At 36.5% G+C, this 20109-nt stretch overlaps 2 protein-coding genes across 2 annotated transcripts; both read right to left on the bottom strand.

The window, feature by feature from the left end:
* Positions 1–5818: 5818 nt before the first annotated feature.
* LOC123553280 (uncharacterized) lies at positions 5819–13349 on the bottom strand. Its single transcript, XM_053542390.1, has 4 exons — positions 13177–13349; positions 10783–10990; positions 8318–8528; positions 5819–6001 (listed from the first exon to the last, which is right to left on the bottom strand). Exons 1-4 carry the CDS (start codon positions 13247–13249, stop codon positions 5888–5890), a joined length of 606 nt encoding a protein of 201 aa, XP_053398365.1. The 5' UTR covers positions 13250–13349; the 3' UTR covers positions 5819–5887.
* A 1112-nt stretch (positions 13350–14461) lies between these two features.
* LOC123553281 (uncharacterized) lies at positions 14462–20109 on the bottom strand. The gene is made up of 4 exons (XM_045343021.2): positions 19971–20109; positions 17645–17852; positions 15588–15792; positions 14462–14734 (listed from the first exon to the last, which is right to left on the bottom strand). Exons 1-4 carry the CDS (start codon positions 20038–20040, stop codon positions 14621–14623), a joined length of 597 nt encoding a protein of 198 aa, XP_045198956.2. The 5' UTR covers positions 20041–20109; the 3' UTR covers positions 14462–14620.

The raw sequence follows: 20109 nt of genomic DNA on the forward strand, positions 1-20109 counted from the left end.
ACCAGCATGGATCCAGACCAGCCTGCGCATCCGCGCAGTCTGGTCAGGATCAATGCTGTTCGCTAACAGTTTCTCTAATTACAATAGGCTTTGAAAGCGAACAGCATGGGTCCTGACCAGACTGCGCGGATGCGCAGGCTTGTCTGGATCCATGCTGGTCGTAAACCCACTATGTTGGTTTTCTCATGGCGTGGCTCATATTCTTTCTTCATGATTTCGTTTTCGTGGGCAGCAAAGCATGCTCACAGATTTACCATACCACAAATTTACAGACGATATGTCTTATTTGAAACCGAACAGCATGCGTAGAAGCATCTACGCGTGAAGTAGTTCCATGTCTTATGTAATTCAAGTTTGTTTAACTTTGAGAAACGCTTCTGAGATTCAATTCATGGGCTATTATAACATAGTCACCCTGAAATAAACAGGGGAGGGGGGGGGGGGGGGAACTGTCAAATATCTATGCTTGCGGTGGAAGAATCTTTAAAACATTTTAGGTTTACAGAGGTGAGACATACGGTGAAGAAGCTTTCGTCGGCGGTATAAAGCACTCATAATGGGCACCGGTTGTTTATGACATGAATGTTATGTACATGAATGCTGACTTTGCTAGCTGTCCAGTCTGTCAAGATGTAGTATTGACATATTTACTTTCCTATTTAATGTATCGTATGAGGATTTATAGTCATTTAAACAATTCTAAGTGCCCTAGCTATATTGTAGCTTGTTCTAGTTTTTCTACATTAGACCGGCTATCGATGGACAGTATTTGAAATTAGTCTATCAACTGTTCAATAATGGAGACCACAGAAGCACGTCAAATTTATCGGCCTATATAATTAACTATGTATAATGCAAAACCCAACCCCAAAACACATTATAATGCTTTCAATGTTTTTGCTCACTTTACTTACTGTAACATTCTTTATGACGTTAAACCTGGATATCTAGACAAAAGATCTTTTGAGACCTAAACGACTGAATTAAGAGATGAAATGGTCAACATCATTACTAGTTACAAACAAATTGATTTAACTTGGCTCGACTTTTGTAAAACTTATGACAAAGTAAGTCACCCCAAACCTCTGTTTAAACTTCTATAGAGTCTGGTATTTGTCCACAAGTCCTCAACTGGTCTGAGTAATTTGTACTAAACATAACTCAGTCAGTAATCTTGAAGGGTGGTCATTCGGAAAAATACCTGCTACATAATTATGGAGTTCCATAAGGCTAGCTCACGATATTCTATCAAGTCACAAGTCCATTTGCCAACGGCACGGTTACAGTAAGTCTTTCTTACTCTTCTTCCGAAACTCTACAGATGACAGAACAATCATCGAAGATGACCTCAGCACATCCGAAAATGAGAAAGTGAGCAGAACACGGAGTTCAATCCCTAAAAAATAACAGACACAGCCATTTACACCAAAGGACAAATGTCATTAAACCTAATTTCTCCTCCATGGCGAAACATTAAGTCAGTCTCTAGTGCAAAGTATCTTGACTTAGCAAACTAAGCTTGGACACGCACACCACTAGAATATCCCAAACGCAAATAAATCTCTTGACTTCGTAAAATCACAACAACCAACGAACAGATAAAAACAATTTAATCTACCATCACAGCCGCTGAGAACAATTTGGCAAATGTACCCACCTAGCTTCTGAAAGGTACAAGTCACCTCTGATGTTTTCTCCTCATTCAGTTTTGTTAGGGAATAGTCTGTCAAGCCATTTGATGATCATCCCTGGCTGTGGCATCCATCCTGTATTAGACCAGAAAACAATGTTTTTATCTTTATAACTCCTTCATTTCTCTTTACCTTGTAACGACCTAATTGTTAAACAATATTTAATTCATCTGCGGGATGGATTGACGCCTGGTTGAATGTATAAGAGAAAGGGGGATTTTACTCATACTCGTACTCATATCAGATAAACTTAAGACATATATGAGAACTTTTTTGAGTAGAATGACTTTATGGTGCGCTCTAGGTAATTAATTTTGGCTTATGTGTGTCTGTTGATTAATGTTTCAAACGTAGATTCTACCTCATACCAGTCCTACAGATCTTAGCTATATATTTTCTTTAGTCTAGTCCCGAATACCATCAGCCCCATGCAGTTACCATCGGGAACAGTTTTAGCTGGAAAACGTGTGGACACAATTATCTTCGTAACATTTACTTGCGTGGAATGTTTACAATAAGCGGAACGAATAGGAAAGGCACATGCAGATTAATATTACCAGTCCTACAGTCTAGAGTTCAAACCCCGATTGAGTCGCGCGTGCCTTCTTTTATGACTTGACAGAAGCTTAAGACAATACAACTGATATTTGCAGAGAAAATTTCTAGCAATACATGTAGTAAAGGATTTGAGGACACTTGGTAAATGACCGACGTTGCATAACTGAAATACAGTCGAAAAAAATCCATTCTACCCATATTAAACTTATAGACAAACCACTTAAATCAATGAAATCCAACTGACGAACTATGTTCTTGAATTTTCATCAATTAGGTAGGCTAAGTGATATGCCAAATGACAGCTACACACAACATAAACGGCCTCGCGATATCAAAGTGTGTGGAAAACTTTGTATTGAGTGGTGAAAAGCAACTTACTGCTTGTGACTTCCTTGGAAAAGAACGTTACAATTCAAATACATAGTTCAGCTTGATTTACCTATCTTATTCTGAGCTTAGAAGTTACACCAGCAAGATGTAGGCCTACGTTAATGGATTTTTAAAACCAGTTTTCGAACAGAAAACAAATAATGCAAACTATGGTCTGATCTTCGGAGATCTTCGGAGACATCCACGTTTTTGTAACAGAATAGCTTGCACAGGCCTTAAAAACAAATGACATGTTCTGAGAGGACTTAGTGTTTACTTCTAAAGAATTTTGCGGTCACATTTCCATACATTTGGCACCAACGCTGATTGAAAGTAATTACATTGTCGTCAGTGCTAGACTCTATTCAACTGATAAATTGATATGTGGCATTTAGAGGTCGTCTTGTCATTAAGGACGGATTACACCAAACCGGAAGTGACTACTCAGTGTTACATGTGAAGTAGTCCGAAATGTAGTTCCATGCTATGGATGAAATCTGGTATAATGAGTGACATGAGGAAGTTTCCCGTTCATGACCATGGTTCTTATAGAATACCTTGGGGTAGGGTATAACATGTACAGAGGCATTTCTTTCTGATCTGGCGCCAGTGGCCTAGATCTAGTGTCAGTGGTAAGCGAGTTCGATTCCCAACAAATCCTGTAAAACTTTTTTTCTGTCAAAAACGACAGAAATTATTATTCTTTGATGGTGAGTTGCAAACCATATTTAGATTATATATTTTTAGCCGCGAGTTAAAATATTTTAAACTATTTAACCGTATTATTTCTATAATTAGTCAATTATTCTTTTACTGTATATCTATGATAAAGATATAAACATGTGTTTCTATACTTCTTCTTTTATGACGTATGAAAAATAGTAAGTCAACAACTCAGAATTGTTTCATCAATAAACGATCGCACGTATTAGTTATTTCGTGCTCACGTAAAATCTATTACTTGCGCGCGTAATAAGAATTACATTACGTGTTACGTGCGCACGTAAATGTATTAAACAATCTGCGCACGTATTATTATAAAAAATACCTCTGCGCACATATCACTCGGCATGATGGAAAGCTTACTATAGACATCACTTATTAGCTTATACGTGGGCACGTGCGCAGATGTTTCTTAGACTAACACGTGCGTACTGAGCAATTATGCCGGTTCTTTATCGCTGCAGCCGTTTCGTCTCGAATCTGTCTTTCTTTCTATTCGAGGAAAGGAAAAGCGGTAATCCAGAGGAAAGCCGGATCATCTCCTTCTCACTGTGCAACCATGACCTATTGTTATTTTGTAAACAATTTATACCTACCGCTCTAACAATACCATTAGAATAAAATCAAATGTCTTCATGCGCGCATACAAATGTTACTACTTGGGTATCCCAGGTCGTCTTGTAAACTGATTTTAATATGAACGCAATATATAATATAAATGCAACAATTATAATTGGAATATGACAAAATGGACTAAATCAAATAATTTTCTTTCATCTATAATCCAAAATTTTTTGCAGGAAATCGTAAGCATTTTACGTTACATATATAAGGGCATTTTGGCGGGAAACTGCACGTGCCTTTCATGTCACTCATTCATAATGATCTTACATACGCTAATGTATATTTTGTGCTTCTCATATCGATATTATAGTTTCGTTTCAAAGGAAACGTTTTTGACTTAATCCGAGAAATTAATTTGAATGAACTACATAGATATGCTTCCATAGTTGTAATACCGATCTAACTCGTTTGCGGCGACATTTCTGCGGGTACGTGTTTGAATTATATGGTAAGGATTTAATAATATTTAACTCGTATATTATTTATCCAAGTAAAATGAACACTGTCATTTTTTTCAACTTACTTGATGAAAATACTTCATTACATATTTAAATAAAAAATCACCGAAAATATGAAAAATGTAAACTTGTAAGACAAAGTCCTGCCTCCTGATTTATTCGACGAAGGTTTTGTTTTTTACGAATGTCACACAAGAAGAACATTCCGTATACGAAACAAAAAAAAAAACAACACTAAATATGTAAGGATATATAGAAGCAAAAATGTTTCTAAAAGTTAATATTTCATCAAGTATGTGAAATAACTCGCTAAATTACTATAAATAAAAAAAATTGCGAAACAGTTTCTATGTTGCTATGGTAACGCATATGAAATGAAAGTTTTGGATTTTAGTTTTAGAAATTTTCTTGATACGAAATAAAACGAAACAGACATAATAAGTAGAGAATACGCCTATGTAGATGTATAAAATACAAAAAAAAAGTCTTATTTCTTAAATGAGTTTTCGGTCGTCCTTACATGAAAAAATTATCTCCCTTGTTTTCCTTGTTTTTGCACAATCATTCTGTCTTAGAATACAAAATAAAAGTTCGTTTCAAGAAGTTGGATCACTGTGTATTGTGACGACATACAATTTATAGGATTCAGCGATATAAAATAGAATATATTGCAAAATAGTTTTCTATACCCCCATTCTAAATGATCAAATATTTTTTCAGCGTAAGTCTTAGATAGGTGTAATAATCAATTATTTTTGGTTTATTACCAACGTCTGGTCATTATATCTTAATGGGTTTTGAAAAATATAGTTAATTACCAATGGAATGGTGTTGTTTTAAATGCATATTTAGTGGGGGCCATTTTTGGTCCTTATCATATCCCGTCCTTTCCTGGAAAAAAGCTGTCGCGACATCATTTTTGACCACTTTTCTTTGCTTGGGCTTATTTTTGCCATATTTTATCAAGTTTTACCATAAACTGCACTCAAATCACACACTGTTACTGTAAAATATACCCAAACTCACCCCTGACACCTAAAATTTACCAATATTTAGTCAATAAATATGCATTTTTTGAAAAAAAAATACACCAAAAACAGTGATTTTGAAATATTTTTAGTTTTTCTGCTTTTTCTCTGCTAAATTGCACTGAAATTGTCATTTTCTATCATAATCTGGTCAAACTAGCCTATTTACAGCCACATCTAAACAAGTTTCAATTTTTACCCCTGCACAACTTATAAACCACATGAGACTTCGACTGTGTGGTTACTATACCATCATGCTGCACACAGCCACTCTAATTTGTCGTGATTAGACCGTTTAAACATTGAAACGGTATATGTCAGTGTATTACAATTAACAAAAACTGCTTCCATTAAACAAACGAAAAAGTGTTTGGTTTTTTTCTTGATTTTATTATTTAGACGTTTGTTGTTGTTGTTTTACCATTAAATGAACAAGTTAACCGAAAATAGATCCAGTACTTTCTCCTCCAATTGTTGCATTTACTTCTATGCAACCGATAATAGGTCCGGTCTTGTTCTCTTTTGCGAAAACCGTTATCTTGTAGTCTCCCTGAAATGAAATCTGACTACTGATCAAAGTAAAATATTCAAGTATGCCATTTTAATCAGCATTTTAAAACCCATTATGATCTTGGAATTCTATCATACACTAACTTATTTTATTAAAATCTTTAAAAAAATCACAATGTAAAAAAGTGTTTATTTATACTGAATTGTATGTATTAAGAAAATACCTTTAGTTGTAAATCATAGAAAATAAATGAAATAACAACCACCATTTCCTCTTCAACAAATCGATCCTGTCCATCCTCTATTCTTATTACCTACAAAATGCACTAATTTATGTTCCTCTATATTATTCCTAAGATGAGATATGGCAACTAGAAGATAGGCAGTGAATGGTAAATGGAAGGGATTAAAACCATATGTTTCCTGATAAAAGAGGTAAAAGCCTTCTGAATGACTCTGTAAAGTTAATAACTCGCTTCAAAATCGCGATCCAGTTAATGGAACACGTTCCGTTAGCCATCCATTGCAACCATTTCTTGATTGTTTCAATGGATCGCTAATGGAACGCACTAACAAACACCGAAAAAGCGGTTTTGACAGTGTTTATAAGGTGTTTGATGGTGTTTATTAGGAAATTTGTTTGTTTGGGATATATTAAAATAAATTTAGTTCGGATGATATAACTTATATACTTAAAGGCAAAATCGTTGATTTTTTTTTCTTTAGCCATATTCCCTTGACTAGACATTGTTCTAAATATTCTAGAGTAATGTTTGCTCATTGGAAACAAGACCTGCTTTCTATTGTCGTACATATTTATTACGTGACTATTCTGACTGCACCAGTCCGCAAACGTTCTAACCATTCCGGAACACAACTCTTTTTTCACTCCATTGACTTCGAGTGTGTGAACAATGTTCGGACTGGTCAAAGAAACGATCTTTACGTGCTGTAGGTAGAGTGATAATGTTAGCTTTTGCAAAAGCCTGTCAGCGTCCCGTTTATTACGCTAATTTTCAACATAAGTGAGACTGAAAAAAGTAAAAGTAAAGTACAAACGCTAGTATACCACCGACCACTAAAGCAATAATCCGATCGTAAGACGAACTCGAATCATGAACGCAAGGTAAATGTGAGTCGTTGCGGTAAAATTGACCGCCTGCATATTTAGTCATAGAATTTTATATTTTCTTCTTAAATATATTAAACAATATTGCCTTTTACTATGTTGTTATGTTTAAGACTACAGGTGTCTGAAATTTCATTGTTTTACATATCAGTGACCTGGCTTATCCGTAGAATATCTTTGACCCGCTCTAGGTTTGACAAGGACATGAAGTACTGTATGTATTTAAGGGGAAGCAATAATATAGGTAACGGAAAGCGATACTTGTTTAAAGAATATGCAGTTATTCATTTAAATTTATCTCAAGCACTCTGGATATGATGCCGTGAGCTGGAGATAATAATCACATCGTCCGCTGGAGATGATATTTCGTGGGACTGACTAGTTTATTATTTGCTCTCAAGAAATGATGTCGTGCGCTCGAAATAAGATCAAAAGTCGAGTGCTAGAGATAATTTTGTTTTTAGTCATGATGTTCCTAATCGATTACCCAGTTTTCAAAGCTCAGACAGATATCGTAACACGTATGGAAACAACTGTCCGCTAGCAGCCATGTATCTTCTAACAAACATATAGAAAATGCGATTTAAGGCAAGAAAACGTTCAAAGTGTCCAGTGTATGCAACCCGCTTATGGTCCAGGCGGCTTGGACAATTTTGATAGAAAGTAATCCAATAATTTTGCCATTCTTTTGAAACCACTTGTTTGCTCAAGAATAACATAACAAACTCATTCTTTTAGAAGCTTGCTACAAAGAAAATATCAGTGTACCTCATTTCTTTTGTACATGGGCATGTTTGTATAAAAGGAAATGTTCATGTGTGCAAAAAACCTTAACTTTTCAAAAGATCTTCATAAAACATTATGTTTGCCTTGTGAAAACAATATGGACTCTAATGTCTTTCTGTGACCTTTGTTCCATAATAGGCGCGAAATAGGCCGAAAAGCGTTCGAGATAAGATGTCGTGTGCTTGTGATATGATCCTGAAGCAAAATAGTCTGAATATTCCTAGATCGATCACTTGAATTTCAAAGCTCAAACAGGTGTAAAAACCATATAGAATTGTAGTCCCGCCCATCGACTGCCATAGCTGTTGTTTACAAATCATATAATTGTTGTAATCTAAGAACAAAGGTCCTAGATCCATATTTAAATACACTAACGAGTAAATGCGACATGATATATGCACATATGAATTAATACTACTAGTATATCATAAACACACTTACATTTGCAAGTAGATGGATGAGAGGAGAGATCTCAGTTAGATTGAAAGGGGCGTTTTCTACAACTACAGTTTGTTTTTGGATCGGACACTTCCAGAAGTGCCCTGTAGTTGCATTCATCAGACGCTCCAATTTATGGCCATAGCTGTCATAATGGGCGGGGTCCGTGTCGTTAAGGGAACGTTCAAACAACCAACAGATAGGAATGTCTTTACTGAAATATAAACCAGTGTTATTGTGACTCAATGAATAATGCTAATTCTTAAATATCTTGAAAAATTCCTAGATATCGCCAAATTCATTTTGTAACATTGAAGGGTTCATAGTTTAAACGAAACTGAGAGGATAAGTTTTAATACATTCGATGTTTTGATAAAGCATAAGAAGTTGACATATTACATTTATATGATATAACTGCTCATTATACATTCGCATTCATCCGAAGCTCGTGATAGTGCTAAAATAGACCTCTGGTAAGAGCGAAGGAACCCAAATTGTATCTCTGGTATGCAAGAATGGTTAAACCAGGAGACCACAGTGGACCTCTTGTGTGCGAGAAAGCTAATACATACAGATATGTTAACTTATTGATATACCACCGTAAAATATTTCGAAATAAGTCATAAACTTCAGACTGTAGGATAAAAGATTAATGTTTATATATTAAGATATTATTTACAAAAGGGAATTTATCTCCTCATTGTAATAATATGCTAATTTTTGACATGGTATTGAGGAAAGTCAAAATGTTCGGTTCTGAGTACCTTAAATTAATCGAATATTCAACTTCAGGCCCTTGGTAAGATAAGCAAAGCTGTGATATGATAAAAATGTATGTCTATATTCTATGACGGCTACACTATTGAAACACTTTGGGTGCCTTCTGGCGGAATGTTCGTGACACGAGAACATGTTCGTGGCGTTTTTGCACCTGTTCCGTTAGAAAAAAGCACACTCGAACGCTAAGAACATGATCCGAGAACACTGTTCGCGGGTCAAAATTTTACACCACCTTTTACGGGGAGCACCAGGAACACAGTCCGAGAACACTCTACAAAATAGCGGCGAAAAAAAATGTTCTGCACTTTTTTCCATTCTTCTTTGTTTACAGAAGTCAAAATACAAGTTAGCAACAACGAATTATCGGGACACTCCGCAGTTTCAGTGTCACAGATATTCTCTAGCATTTGATGTATTATTATTGTTTCTAGTGGAGAAATGATGCGCGCAGCCATCTTGACTGTTCTTGATTGCACGTTCTTGGCGTTTGTGCGGCTCAAATTAAGATCACGGTTCTCCAATACATCGCATCGACTCTTGAGTTATCAAGAACTTCCGCCCGAAGACGCCCATGGTTTTTTTATGTATTGTTAAAAATAATACAAGAATCGTACATTTATTTGAATTTCAGTGGTTCATACGTTCACATATAATGATATCAAATGACTTTATTTGTTAAGCTGCTTGGACAGCGTTCCAGATTATTAGATGTTTGAACATCCAAAATTAAACTGATCGGGATTTGAGATTCGTTTACCGGCTTCGTAAATGTAATACGAAAATAATGCACATATTGGTTGCTTTGGATAATGTTTGCCTACAATAGCATTCACAGTGCAATGTCTCATAACGTGTCTGTGAATGCTTTTGTAGGCAAACATTATCCATTCATACAAATATGAAGAATACTCCGATAGTAAAAAAAATACAGTTTTCATCTGCAAAATTAGTTACAGCATTATAAAATGGAAATGGAAACTAAACTCGAACACCGCTGATATTTCAGTAGCTTAAATAATATGAATAATCAATTTACAGCTTTGGTTCACCCCCAACAAAGCATGGATATGGAAGTTAAGTTATTTAAGGCTATCAAAACACACATTTTTGACTGGTCGCAATGACATATTAACATGATAAAAACCTTTGTATTGTATTATTTTTGTTTAATTAAGTTATTATTTTGTCTCGTTGTGATGTTATCGATCTAAAAGGTTGGTCAATGTGTGCATTTATTTTAAGTTTATTTTGAAGTAATACTAGGTTATATAGCTGTAGAAACTGGAATATTTATGATGCAGTAAACATGAGTGTAGCATAAGAAGGGATATGGAGTTCAATCCCCGGTCGAACGTCGAGACGTATGTTCCCAGTGGTTTGATAAAAGGCATTAAAATTGTGTCTGAAGCATTTTCGCCCTTCACCTTTATTATTCAGGTGGAGAAGTTTGCAGTTACTTGCAGGGACCAGGTCATGCTGGTACGGAATAAAGGATCACTGGTAGGTTCACTACGCGTCGTTACGTAACTGAAATGTTATTATTACATGCACTGGTAAATAGTATTATTGCTCTTACACAGAGCTGCAGTTTGTGCGGTAGTTGCAGTACACCATAAATTTAATATTTTTGACATTGCCCCACGGACCTTGATATACTACAGACATAAATATAATATTCATAGTCATACCATGTCCCAACAACGGAACTGCCACTGCATGGTAACTTCAGTGGAAATCCGAGAAAGTATCTGATCAGCTCAAAATCAACAAAGGGTTCCTTTACCTCACGATTGAACGTAAGGGTCACTGATACGTTAAATGTCCCGGGAAATGTGATGACGTCTGGAGTCACTTCTAATTTACTCACAGACACAACTCTATTACCTTCGTGTGGTACTGGAAAATTTAATATGCTATGCTTTCAATATAAACTGTTATGTAAATTTTATGTCAAATTTGGTCATTTCTTTGACCAGTTTTCGATGTTGCTGTTTTTTTCGTTTTAAAGCATGTGATAACTACATTATAGTACAGTTTTAGCCAAAAGATAATGTGATATACACATGAACAATGATAACACTTGTCAGCAGCTAACCGTAACAGGCTCTAATATTTTCTATTATTGTTCCGCCGAAAGTAAATACAACTGCCAAAAAAAAAGGAAAGGTATAATTTATTTATTGCTCTCAGTTTTTGCACTACAACAATAACAAGAGAATATTTGCAATCATGTCTTTTACTGGCCGCACAGTGATACTAGTATTCAAACATGGGGACAACCAGTCCTTAAAAATGTCAATCTTCCACTAAAATATTTTAGAAAAATAAAATATTTCATCATTAATTTAGATGTAAAACTTCAAATTTAGATTTATCTAACTTTGCTAAATACATAAACTGAATTTGTATGCTGAGGTACATTCATAACTAAATGTTATGCAGTACCAGACGATTGTTAAAAGACCTCCAGTTTTTTGGGGGTTTTTTTTTGTTGTTTTTTATGGTGGCAGTACACATTCATACTGTGTTCATACAATACATGTATTAAGTGCGTACTACTTTCTGTGATAAAAAAGTATTAGACCCATAATTATGGTGGCTGATCTGCCATTTCGTGTTTTCGTGTTGGCGGGGCGACAAAACGACAACACGAAAACACAACAAATTTTACGCGAACACATGACGTTTAGAGGGCGCCAACACGACACATTTATTTGTCGAGTTTTCGTGTTGGAGGATATGAATATTGGCGCCCTTTATTTGTCGTGCTATCGTGTTTTCGCCCCGCCAATACGAAAACACGACAAATATTTTTTTGTGTGGAGTTTTCGTGTTTTCGCTTTGACATCTTCCGTTAGACTGCGCACAACAATTACTGAACTGAACACAACATATCTGCATGCTAGAAAATATAAGTTTAAGAATAAAAATTGACTTATGTTCTATGTATATTTCGACCGAATACCATTTTGTTACAAAAAAAAATCAAAATTGTCCGTGGGAATACCATCTGACTCCCTAAAGGGATGGCATGACCCTCTTACGTACCTCAAATTTTGGACAAAAATGCAGCAGGGACCACTATTTCATACCTATATTTCAAAAATGACAAGGGAGAGACCCTGTGATTCCACTGCCAGGAGGGAGTTAACACCCGTACATCAAAATTTGGACTAAAAAAAATGCAGCAGGGGCCACCATTGTATTAATATATATTTCAAACATTTCCAGGCGGACACCCCCTGACCTACCTAACATGAGAGGTTAACCCCTTCCGTACCTAACCCCACTCGGCTAGCAGATGCCACCTTCATACTTTAACTGTATCCGCTACCGCATCCCGAAGAAATATTTCTGGAACCGAGTCTGTTATACATACACTTTGTATTCTTAAAACGATAACTGACATCTGACATATCATTGTATTGTTTTATAATCTCAGATGTCCTAATACAGCCTTAGTGAATATAAATAAATTCTGATATGAAGGTTCGTTCGAATAGAAAGAAAAATGCTTCAACTCTACGTTTTATAAGAGATGTCTGAAAAGTATTTATCGTGTTTTCGTGTTTTCGTGTCGGCGGGGCGAAAACACGAAAACTCGACAAGTAATGTATTTGAAGTGTTTTCGTGTTGGCGGGGCGAAAACACGACAACACGAAAACTCGATAGATACCTAATTTGTCGAGTTTTCGTGTTTTCGTGTCGGCGGGGCGAAAACACGACAGCACGACAAATAAAGGGCGCCAACACGACATATTTATACACGCCAAAACGAAAACTCGACAGATAAATTTGTCGTGTCGGCGCCCTCTAATCGTCGAGTTTTCGCGTAAAATGTACCGTGTTTTCGCCCCGCCGACACGACAACACTCAAACACGAAAACTCGACAAATTAGGTTTTTGTCGAGTTTTCGTGTTGTCGTGTTTTCGCCCCACCAACACGCCAACAGGAAATGGCAGAAATCAGCCACCATACATAATTGTGTATCTCCTTTCAAAGAGTATTCATGAGTAGTGTTAGGACGCTCGCAATTTCAGAAAATAAAGTGGAAAATATGATGAGTAACAAAAACTCTTACCACAGTCACGGTACGTTATCGCAGTAACCAAAACCACCACAGAAAAGGCAAATATAGCGATCTTTAACATCATTTATGTTCTGTTTCTCTTTCAGGAACAAATGGTTATCTCAAATTATTATGACATATAATAAGTTTTATGTCATGGCACCTAATGATAAGTCAGTGTCAGAGGCGGTGTAGAAACTCAAGAAGAATTTGATAAGGAAAGGAAACATACCTTAAACAATGCATGACATAGTGATAGCATTGGCCTCATTTAAAGGAAGCGTCCTACAAAAATGGTTATCGCGAAATACATAGAAATCTGAACTTACATGTTTTTATTTTGACTCCACAAAGATTGGAATGAAACAACGCGGTCTAGTGGTTCTTACATACCTGCTTAAACTGCGTGTCCAGAACTCGAATTAAATAAACAAGGTTTCGAAAAACGTACAACGTAAACTTGACGTTGATCAGAAAATAATAATTATACCTTAGCAGTAACATATATATTCTGCGGCACGATACGCGATTTTTATAGCAATATCTTTTAGTTAGAGTAATATCTAGAGTGATGGGAGAGGGATAAGCGACAACAGGCCTGATAGCTGTTATTTTGATCTGTTTTGCAAAAGTGCCCTCCCTTTGACATATAGCTGAGATCTAAATTTTGGAGATATTTTGTTAGGCAAAGGTGCTAGCAGTGATATCTGCTTAACAGTATTATCATTAATATATCATTTCAAATACTGCTAGCTCTTTAACGCCATCTATCGGCTCTTTCAACAAAAGAGTGCAAGCCTTTAAACGTATTAAAGATCTCATTTTTACGCAAAGAGATTTCTTTCAAATGGCCTTGTATACTCAGATAGCTTAACAATTACAGTATTATATTTTAAATATATGATACTATCTCTTTGTATTGAAAATGTATCTCTTTATTTAAAACTGGTAGATCTAGCTTTAGAACTTTTAGAAATATCTCTATATACGTTTTATATATTTCCTTAATCACTGAAGGTTTGTTGTATACGCGTCACGTGACAATTAGATATGTAGCTTTAAAAGCAAGCAAAATAGTCTCTGTCAAAAAAACAAACAAACTATGATATAAATAGCGTTTAGTAGGAGGCCTATTTCTGTATGAAAAATCAACGTTATGTATCAGACAACTGAACCAGTGAACATCGGTTTAAGTTTTTAAGTATCCGAAAACTAAAGCCACAAGGGCACGTAATATTACACTTGTGTTAGTTTACCAGCTTATGGTTCTTTTTCTAAAGAAAACAAGGTAAAACTCTTTATTCTTTAAAGATGTATTAAATTAAATTGAATTTTTATCCAAATTTCATAAAAATAGTCAAAGTAGCAGGCAATTTGAACAAAATAAATTTCACATCTTTTTGTTTGTATTGAAGTTAGTCATATGTGTTGCTTCTGAGGACGTCATTCCTTCTATCTATCCAATAATAGCGCTTGTATCTAGTCCTATAGATACCTGTAGCCTTATACAACCGAGCGTATACGGTCCACCCACCTTCTCTTTAGCACGGGCTATTATAACATAGTTACCCTGAAATAAACAGAAAAAAAAACCTGTCAAATATTTATATTTGCGGCGGAAGAATGATTAAGGCATTTTAGGTTTATAGGGATGTGACATACGGTGAAAAAGCTTTCGTCGGCGGTGTAAAGCACTCGCACTGGGCACCGCTTGTTTTCTTTAACACCCTTAGCCTGCTGGCGGCAAGTTATTCTGCCTATGCGACCAGTGCAGACCAAGATCAGCCTGCACGTCCATACAGGCTGATCATGGTTTGCACTGTTCGCTATTGAGTCAGTAAGTTTTCAGTGAACACCCCGGCCTTCGAACAGTTAATGGTATTGTCCAAATTGAATGACGGACCAGTCCATTTAAGAAATGTAGCAGGGTAAAGGTTAATAGGTATCCTAACAACTTAGAACAGGTTTTAGCTAGCTGGAGGAGCAAGTGCTACAACTTGTCCGGTTGCGCTCTCTGGTCTCTTATATCCGGATCACTGACAGAGATTCTAAGATATTTGGATTCTGAATTTTATGTTTAATTATCAAACCTCTAGTGCCTGACTGTTTTTCTCCGACACACAACTTTTGAAAGTAACCAATGACAAGGGTTTAACTCAGTTTAATAGTTTTGGACCAATCTAGTCGAGTACTGCTTAAATTTAGCAAATTAAAAGATGGGCGGTGTTTTGGCTTCCTATAGAGTCCGCTTATTATTTTATTTTAGAAACTTTGGTGACCAGTATCAACATGCAACTATACTTGTTTGTTTGAACCCACCGCTAGGCATGACTCTCATAGAGCTGCATGTATGAAACAACATGCTTTTGGACCTCAGTCAGTAAAGATATAAGCAGGTAAGACCCCTTGAGGATTAAACTCACATCTGCTAAAACGCCCAGTACTGATGGAACCGGATCAAGATGAGCAACGGCATCATCGACGATCACTGTTTCCGCTTTGAGTGGGCACTGCATGTAGTGGCCTAGAGCATGTAACATGATAGACTCGGCTTGATGTCCATAGTCTCCCTGGTGGTTCGGGTCATTCAGGATACTTCTAAATATTCTGCAGGCATCAATGTTATTACTGAAACAAAACCCGAGTAGAAAATAAGTAAGTGTACCCTCGTTGTACATAGTACTGTACTCATTATTGAATTTTGGGCACTGATATATAGTATAAAGTTCAGACTTTGACCAAAAATAAGGGGGCCTCCGTGGCCGCGTGGTTAAGGTCACGGACTTCAAATCACTTGCCCCTCACCGATGTGGGTTCGAGCCTCACTCGGGGCGTTGAATTCTTCATGTGAGGAAGCTATCCAGCTGGCTTACGGAAGGTCGGTGGTTCTACCAAGGTACCAACTCGTGATGAAATAATGCACGGAGGGGCACCTGGGGTCTTCCTCCACCATCAAAGCTGGAAAGTCGCCATATGTCCTATAATTTTGTCGGTGCGCCGTTAAACCCAACAAAATAAATAAATAAATAAATTGGCCAAAAATAAAGGATTGACAAAAACTATTTCCAGTTTTCTTCATTTTCTTGATATTTAGTTTTACTGACATAAAGTCATAACCAAACAATTTTATGCCATATCGTTATTTTACTTCTAAGAATGACACTAGCAGCTCATCGGATAGTCTTTAAGGCACGGACAGGCGTCAGGGTACAACAGCAAGTCGACTTAATCTTAGTAGATAGGTAATTCTAGTACCAAACCGGGTTTCAAACACAAATGGGTGTGGGGAAAATGGTTTATAACTACCCGGTTACAGAGGTCCCTTTTCATTTTTATTTTTGGTATTTAACCGATTTAAAGGGAAGGGTAACACTGATATTATGTTCATTTTTGGCTGTGAGATTTTCTGAAATCATTCAATGTAATATGTAATAGTGTTAAAATTGGCTTTAAAATGAGAAAGATATGAACATTTCAATATTTGATGAAAATGACAGTCATTTTGTTGCAGTGGCAATTGATTTTAGAAATTAAGACCACTAAATACTGACAAATAATTTCTCTAATTTTTCCAGCGGGAACAAAAAAGGCACAAAAACTATTATTTTTACACCTTAAGAAATAAAATGTCGTGCGTACGAGATAAGATGTCGAACGCTCGAGATAAATTGTCGTGCGCACGAAATAAGATGTCGTGCGCTCGAGATAAGATGTCGTGCGCACGAGATAAGATGTCGAGCGCTTGAGATAAGATGTCGTGCGCTCGAGATCAGCTGACTTGCGCACGAGATAAGATGTTGCACGCTCGAGATAAGACAGTGTGTACATGACGTCATAAAATTAATACTAACTTAGCTGCCTCTCCTTTAATTTCAAAATGCCATATCGTTCTTAACCCTTAGCATGCTGGACACGACTGATTTTGCCTTTGCGACCAGTGTAGATCATGCGACGTCTTTTCATCCGTGCAGTCTGATCAAGATCTGCACTGTTCGCTATTTTGTCAGTATCTTTTTGGTAAGCACCCCTTTTAACAGTTAATGGTACTGTCCAAGTTGAAAGATGGGCAAGTTCATTATAGAAATTAAGCAGGTTAAGGGTAGAATGACTGAAATGATTGGACTATGTCTTTCATACAAAACCAACTCGTGGTGGGCATTTCTTCCAGAGCGGACGCAGTGGCCCAGTGGTAACTCTGTCTGACTACGAAACCACGGGTCGTGAGTACAAGTCCCCGCTCCCCTAATTTAAAAAAAAAATACCAAAATTTGAATAAGGGCTTCGTGTATGGTTGTTTTACATCTAGCACGTGAAAGAACAGGAGATTCTTCTGCACCTTGAAATATCCTTTAACTTACATTATTAACAGTCTTCTAGAGGAGTCGCCCGTAACGGTAACCGGTGACACACTTTAGATAAACTTACAAACAGACAAGCATTTCTTCCACATTAACAAAGCTACCGTGACTAAATTACTCACCATGAACCAATTATGGTCCCATTAATGCATGGTATCTTCAAAGGAAACCCCAAAATGTATCTGTAGAATTCAATATCTAGAAGTGCGTGTTCTATCGGTCGGTTAAATGTAAGGTTCAAGTTGATATGTAGGTCGCCCGGAAACACGATGCGGCTTGGACTCGCATCTATGTGTGTGAATGTCACGGCATCGTGCGTAGGGTCAGTGGCTATATTATTAAAAATATACTGTTATCATATTATTTGCAAATATGAGAAGAAATAGTCACATATCTTAAATAAAATGACTGGCAAAACCCTGCCAGTCAGCTGCTTCAGTGTGCACACAAAACCATATTCTATCACTTGACCCGTTGGACGGATTTCTTTCCAAAATTTCTAATTTTCAATTAGTCGGACTAATCAAGTGTCACACACCGATACTTTATGACTTATCAAATATCACTAAAACTTCGTGTAACTGTGAATTAAGTCTCTTGAGAATGCACACTTTTTACAGCATGAAGTCTAGAATTCAGGACACGCACGTGCGACAGAAAAGAACTTTTAGGGGTATTCACTCATCACTTTCGTATTTTTTAAACTTTACTATTCTTAGAAGGACTGCATGAAAAGCCCGTATTTTCTATAACAGCGATTTTAACTGACAGCTCTTGATAGATTACTTCGCCGATTTACAAACACGTTTGAATATAGTCGTCGCAACTTGACCGCGATGGTTGACCTTAGGCTGATTATTCATATCGATTATTTCATTTTATTCTATACCTATTTTATCTATCCAATCGCGAACGTTCATTTGCAGCACGTGACCGTACAATATATTACGGTATTTGGATGCACGTGCGTACAGAAATCCTGTATTTTCTGTATTTGGACGCACGCGCGTACAAAAAATCCTGTATTTTCTGTATTTGGACGGTTCAACAGTCCCATGTTAAACATACGATAAAGCCCGAAACGCGTGAAAATGTTCCGAATGTAAATCGGATGAAGTAATAGATTTTGGAATATTTGAAAAGTCGCTAAAAGAAGCCGTTCCGGACGAAACCTAGAAATTGGTATCGGCCTTGACTGTCTGAATAGCTACCTCAGCAGTTTTTATTTAACGGTTAAGAAACAAAATGGAGAAGAGTATGAATGGCAGCGGACGGGCGGTCAGCATCCAAAACATGTCTGCTCTATAATTCAGTTTTCGTCGGATCTTCACCAAACTTGCTGACAATGTTTGTGGGCATTACATCTCGGCCAATTTCGTTAACCAGCCAAATTGTACCAGGCACTCTTTGATTATAGTCCTTGAATTACTCGAAAAACGGGGAATTTAGCCATGTCCGCTCTTTTAAGTCGAACAGTTTTCATCCGATCTTCACCAAACTTGCTGACAATGTTTATGGGCATAATATCCCAGCCAAGTATTATTACCACCCAAATCGCCGAATGGCTGTTGTAGGGAAGTTGCACCATATACTTTTTTTAATGATGATACGCAGCAAAAAACAGCATTCAATGAATTACGTATATTACGTATGAAGTGAAATAAATATAGAATAAAAAGGTTATTTAAGGTCTAACATTGTTCTGTATAATATATATTTGCACTCATACCAAGCTGGGAAAAACTAGAAAAGGCAGGAATACAATATTCAGTGAAACATTTTTAATTTAAACTATTATTATAGTAAGATAAAATAGATATAGAATAAAAAGGTTATTTAACATTGTACTGTACAATACGAGATATATTTGGACTCGTACCCAGCTGAGAAAACCATATTAAACTCGCCTAGCGGCTCGTCCAATATGGTTTTCTCAGCTGGGTACTCGTCCAAATATATCTCCGTATTGTACAGAACAATGTTAAATAACCTAATAATAATAGTAATCAAGGGTGCTTAGGGTAGCCATGTATATTTATATTGAATAAGTTTGTATACATCGCAGTATCAAAGTATATATACTTACATTTGATCATTTAAAACTTTCAAATACACTAATTTATATTTACATAAATTTATATTTCCTTTTTTCGTGTAGCTCGTGTTTTACGCACACTCCTTTTCAATAATAGGCTGTGCCTCATTATGTATTATAATGCAAAGGTCAACCATCGGGGTCAAGTTGCGTCCACAATACATAGCTTTAAAAGCAAAATAAGGGGAGCGGGGGTCTAGTGGTTAAGGTGTCGGCCGCTGAACTCGCCTTCTCATATGACACCAGTACTGGTATTTTTTTCCTTAAAGCGGACACGAGTGTGGTCAAAATAAGCATACTCTAGGTAAAATAAATTATTATAAACTAAGAGCAAAATATTAAAGACTACTCACAACAATCACTCCACGAAATAGCTGTTACTAATGAAACACACGAAATAGTCAGTACAATTGTCCTAAACATGTTTTGTAGAAGTCGCTTTTCTTGTACTAAATCTAGTCTAAAAGTCACATATTTATTGTGTTACCTTCA

Source organism: Mercenaria mercenaria, chromosome 4 (assembly GCF_021730395.1).
Source record: "Mercenaria mercenaria strain notata chromosome 4, MADL_Memer_1, whole genome shotgun sequence".
In the NCBI taxonomy this organism is placed as follows: Eukaryota; Metazoa; Mollusca; class Bivalvia; order Venerida; family Veneridae; genus Mercenaria; species Mercenaria mercenaria.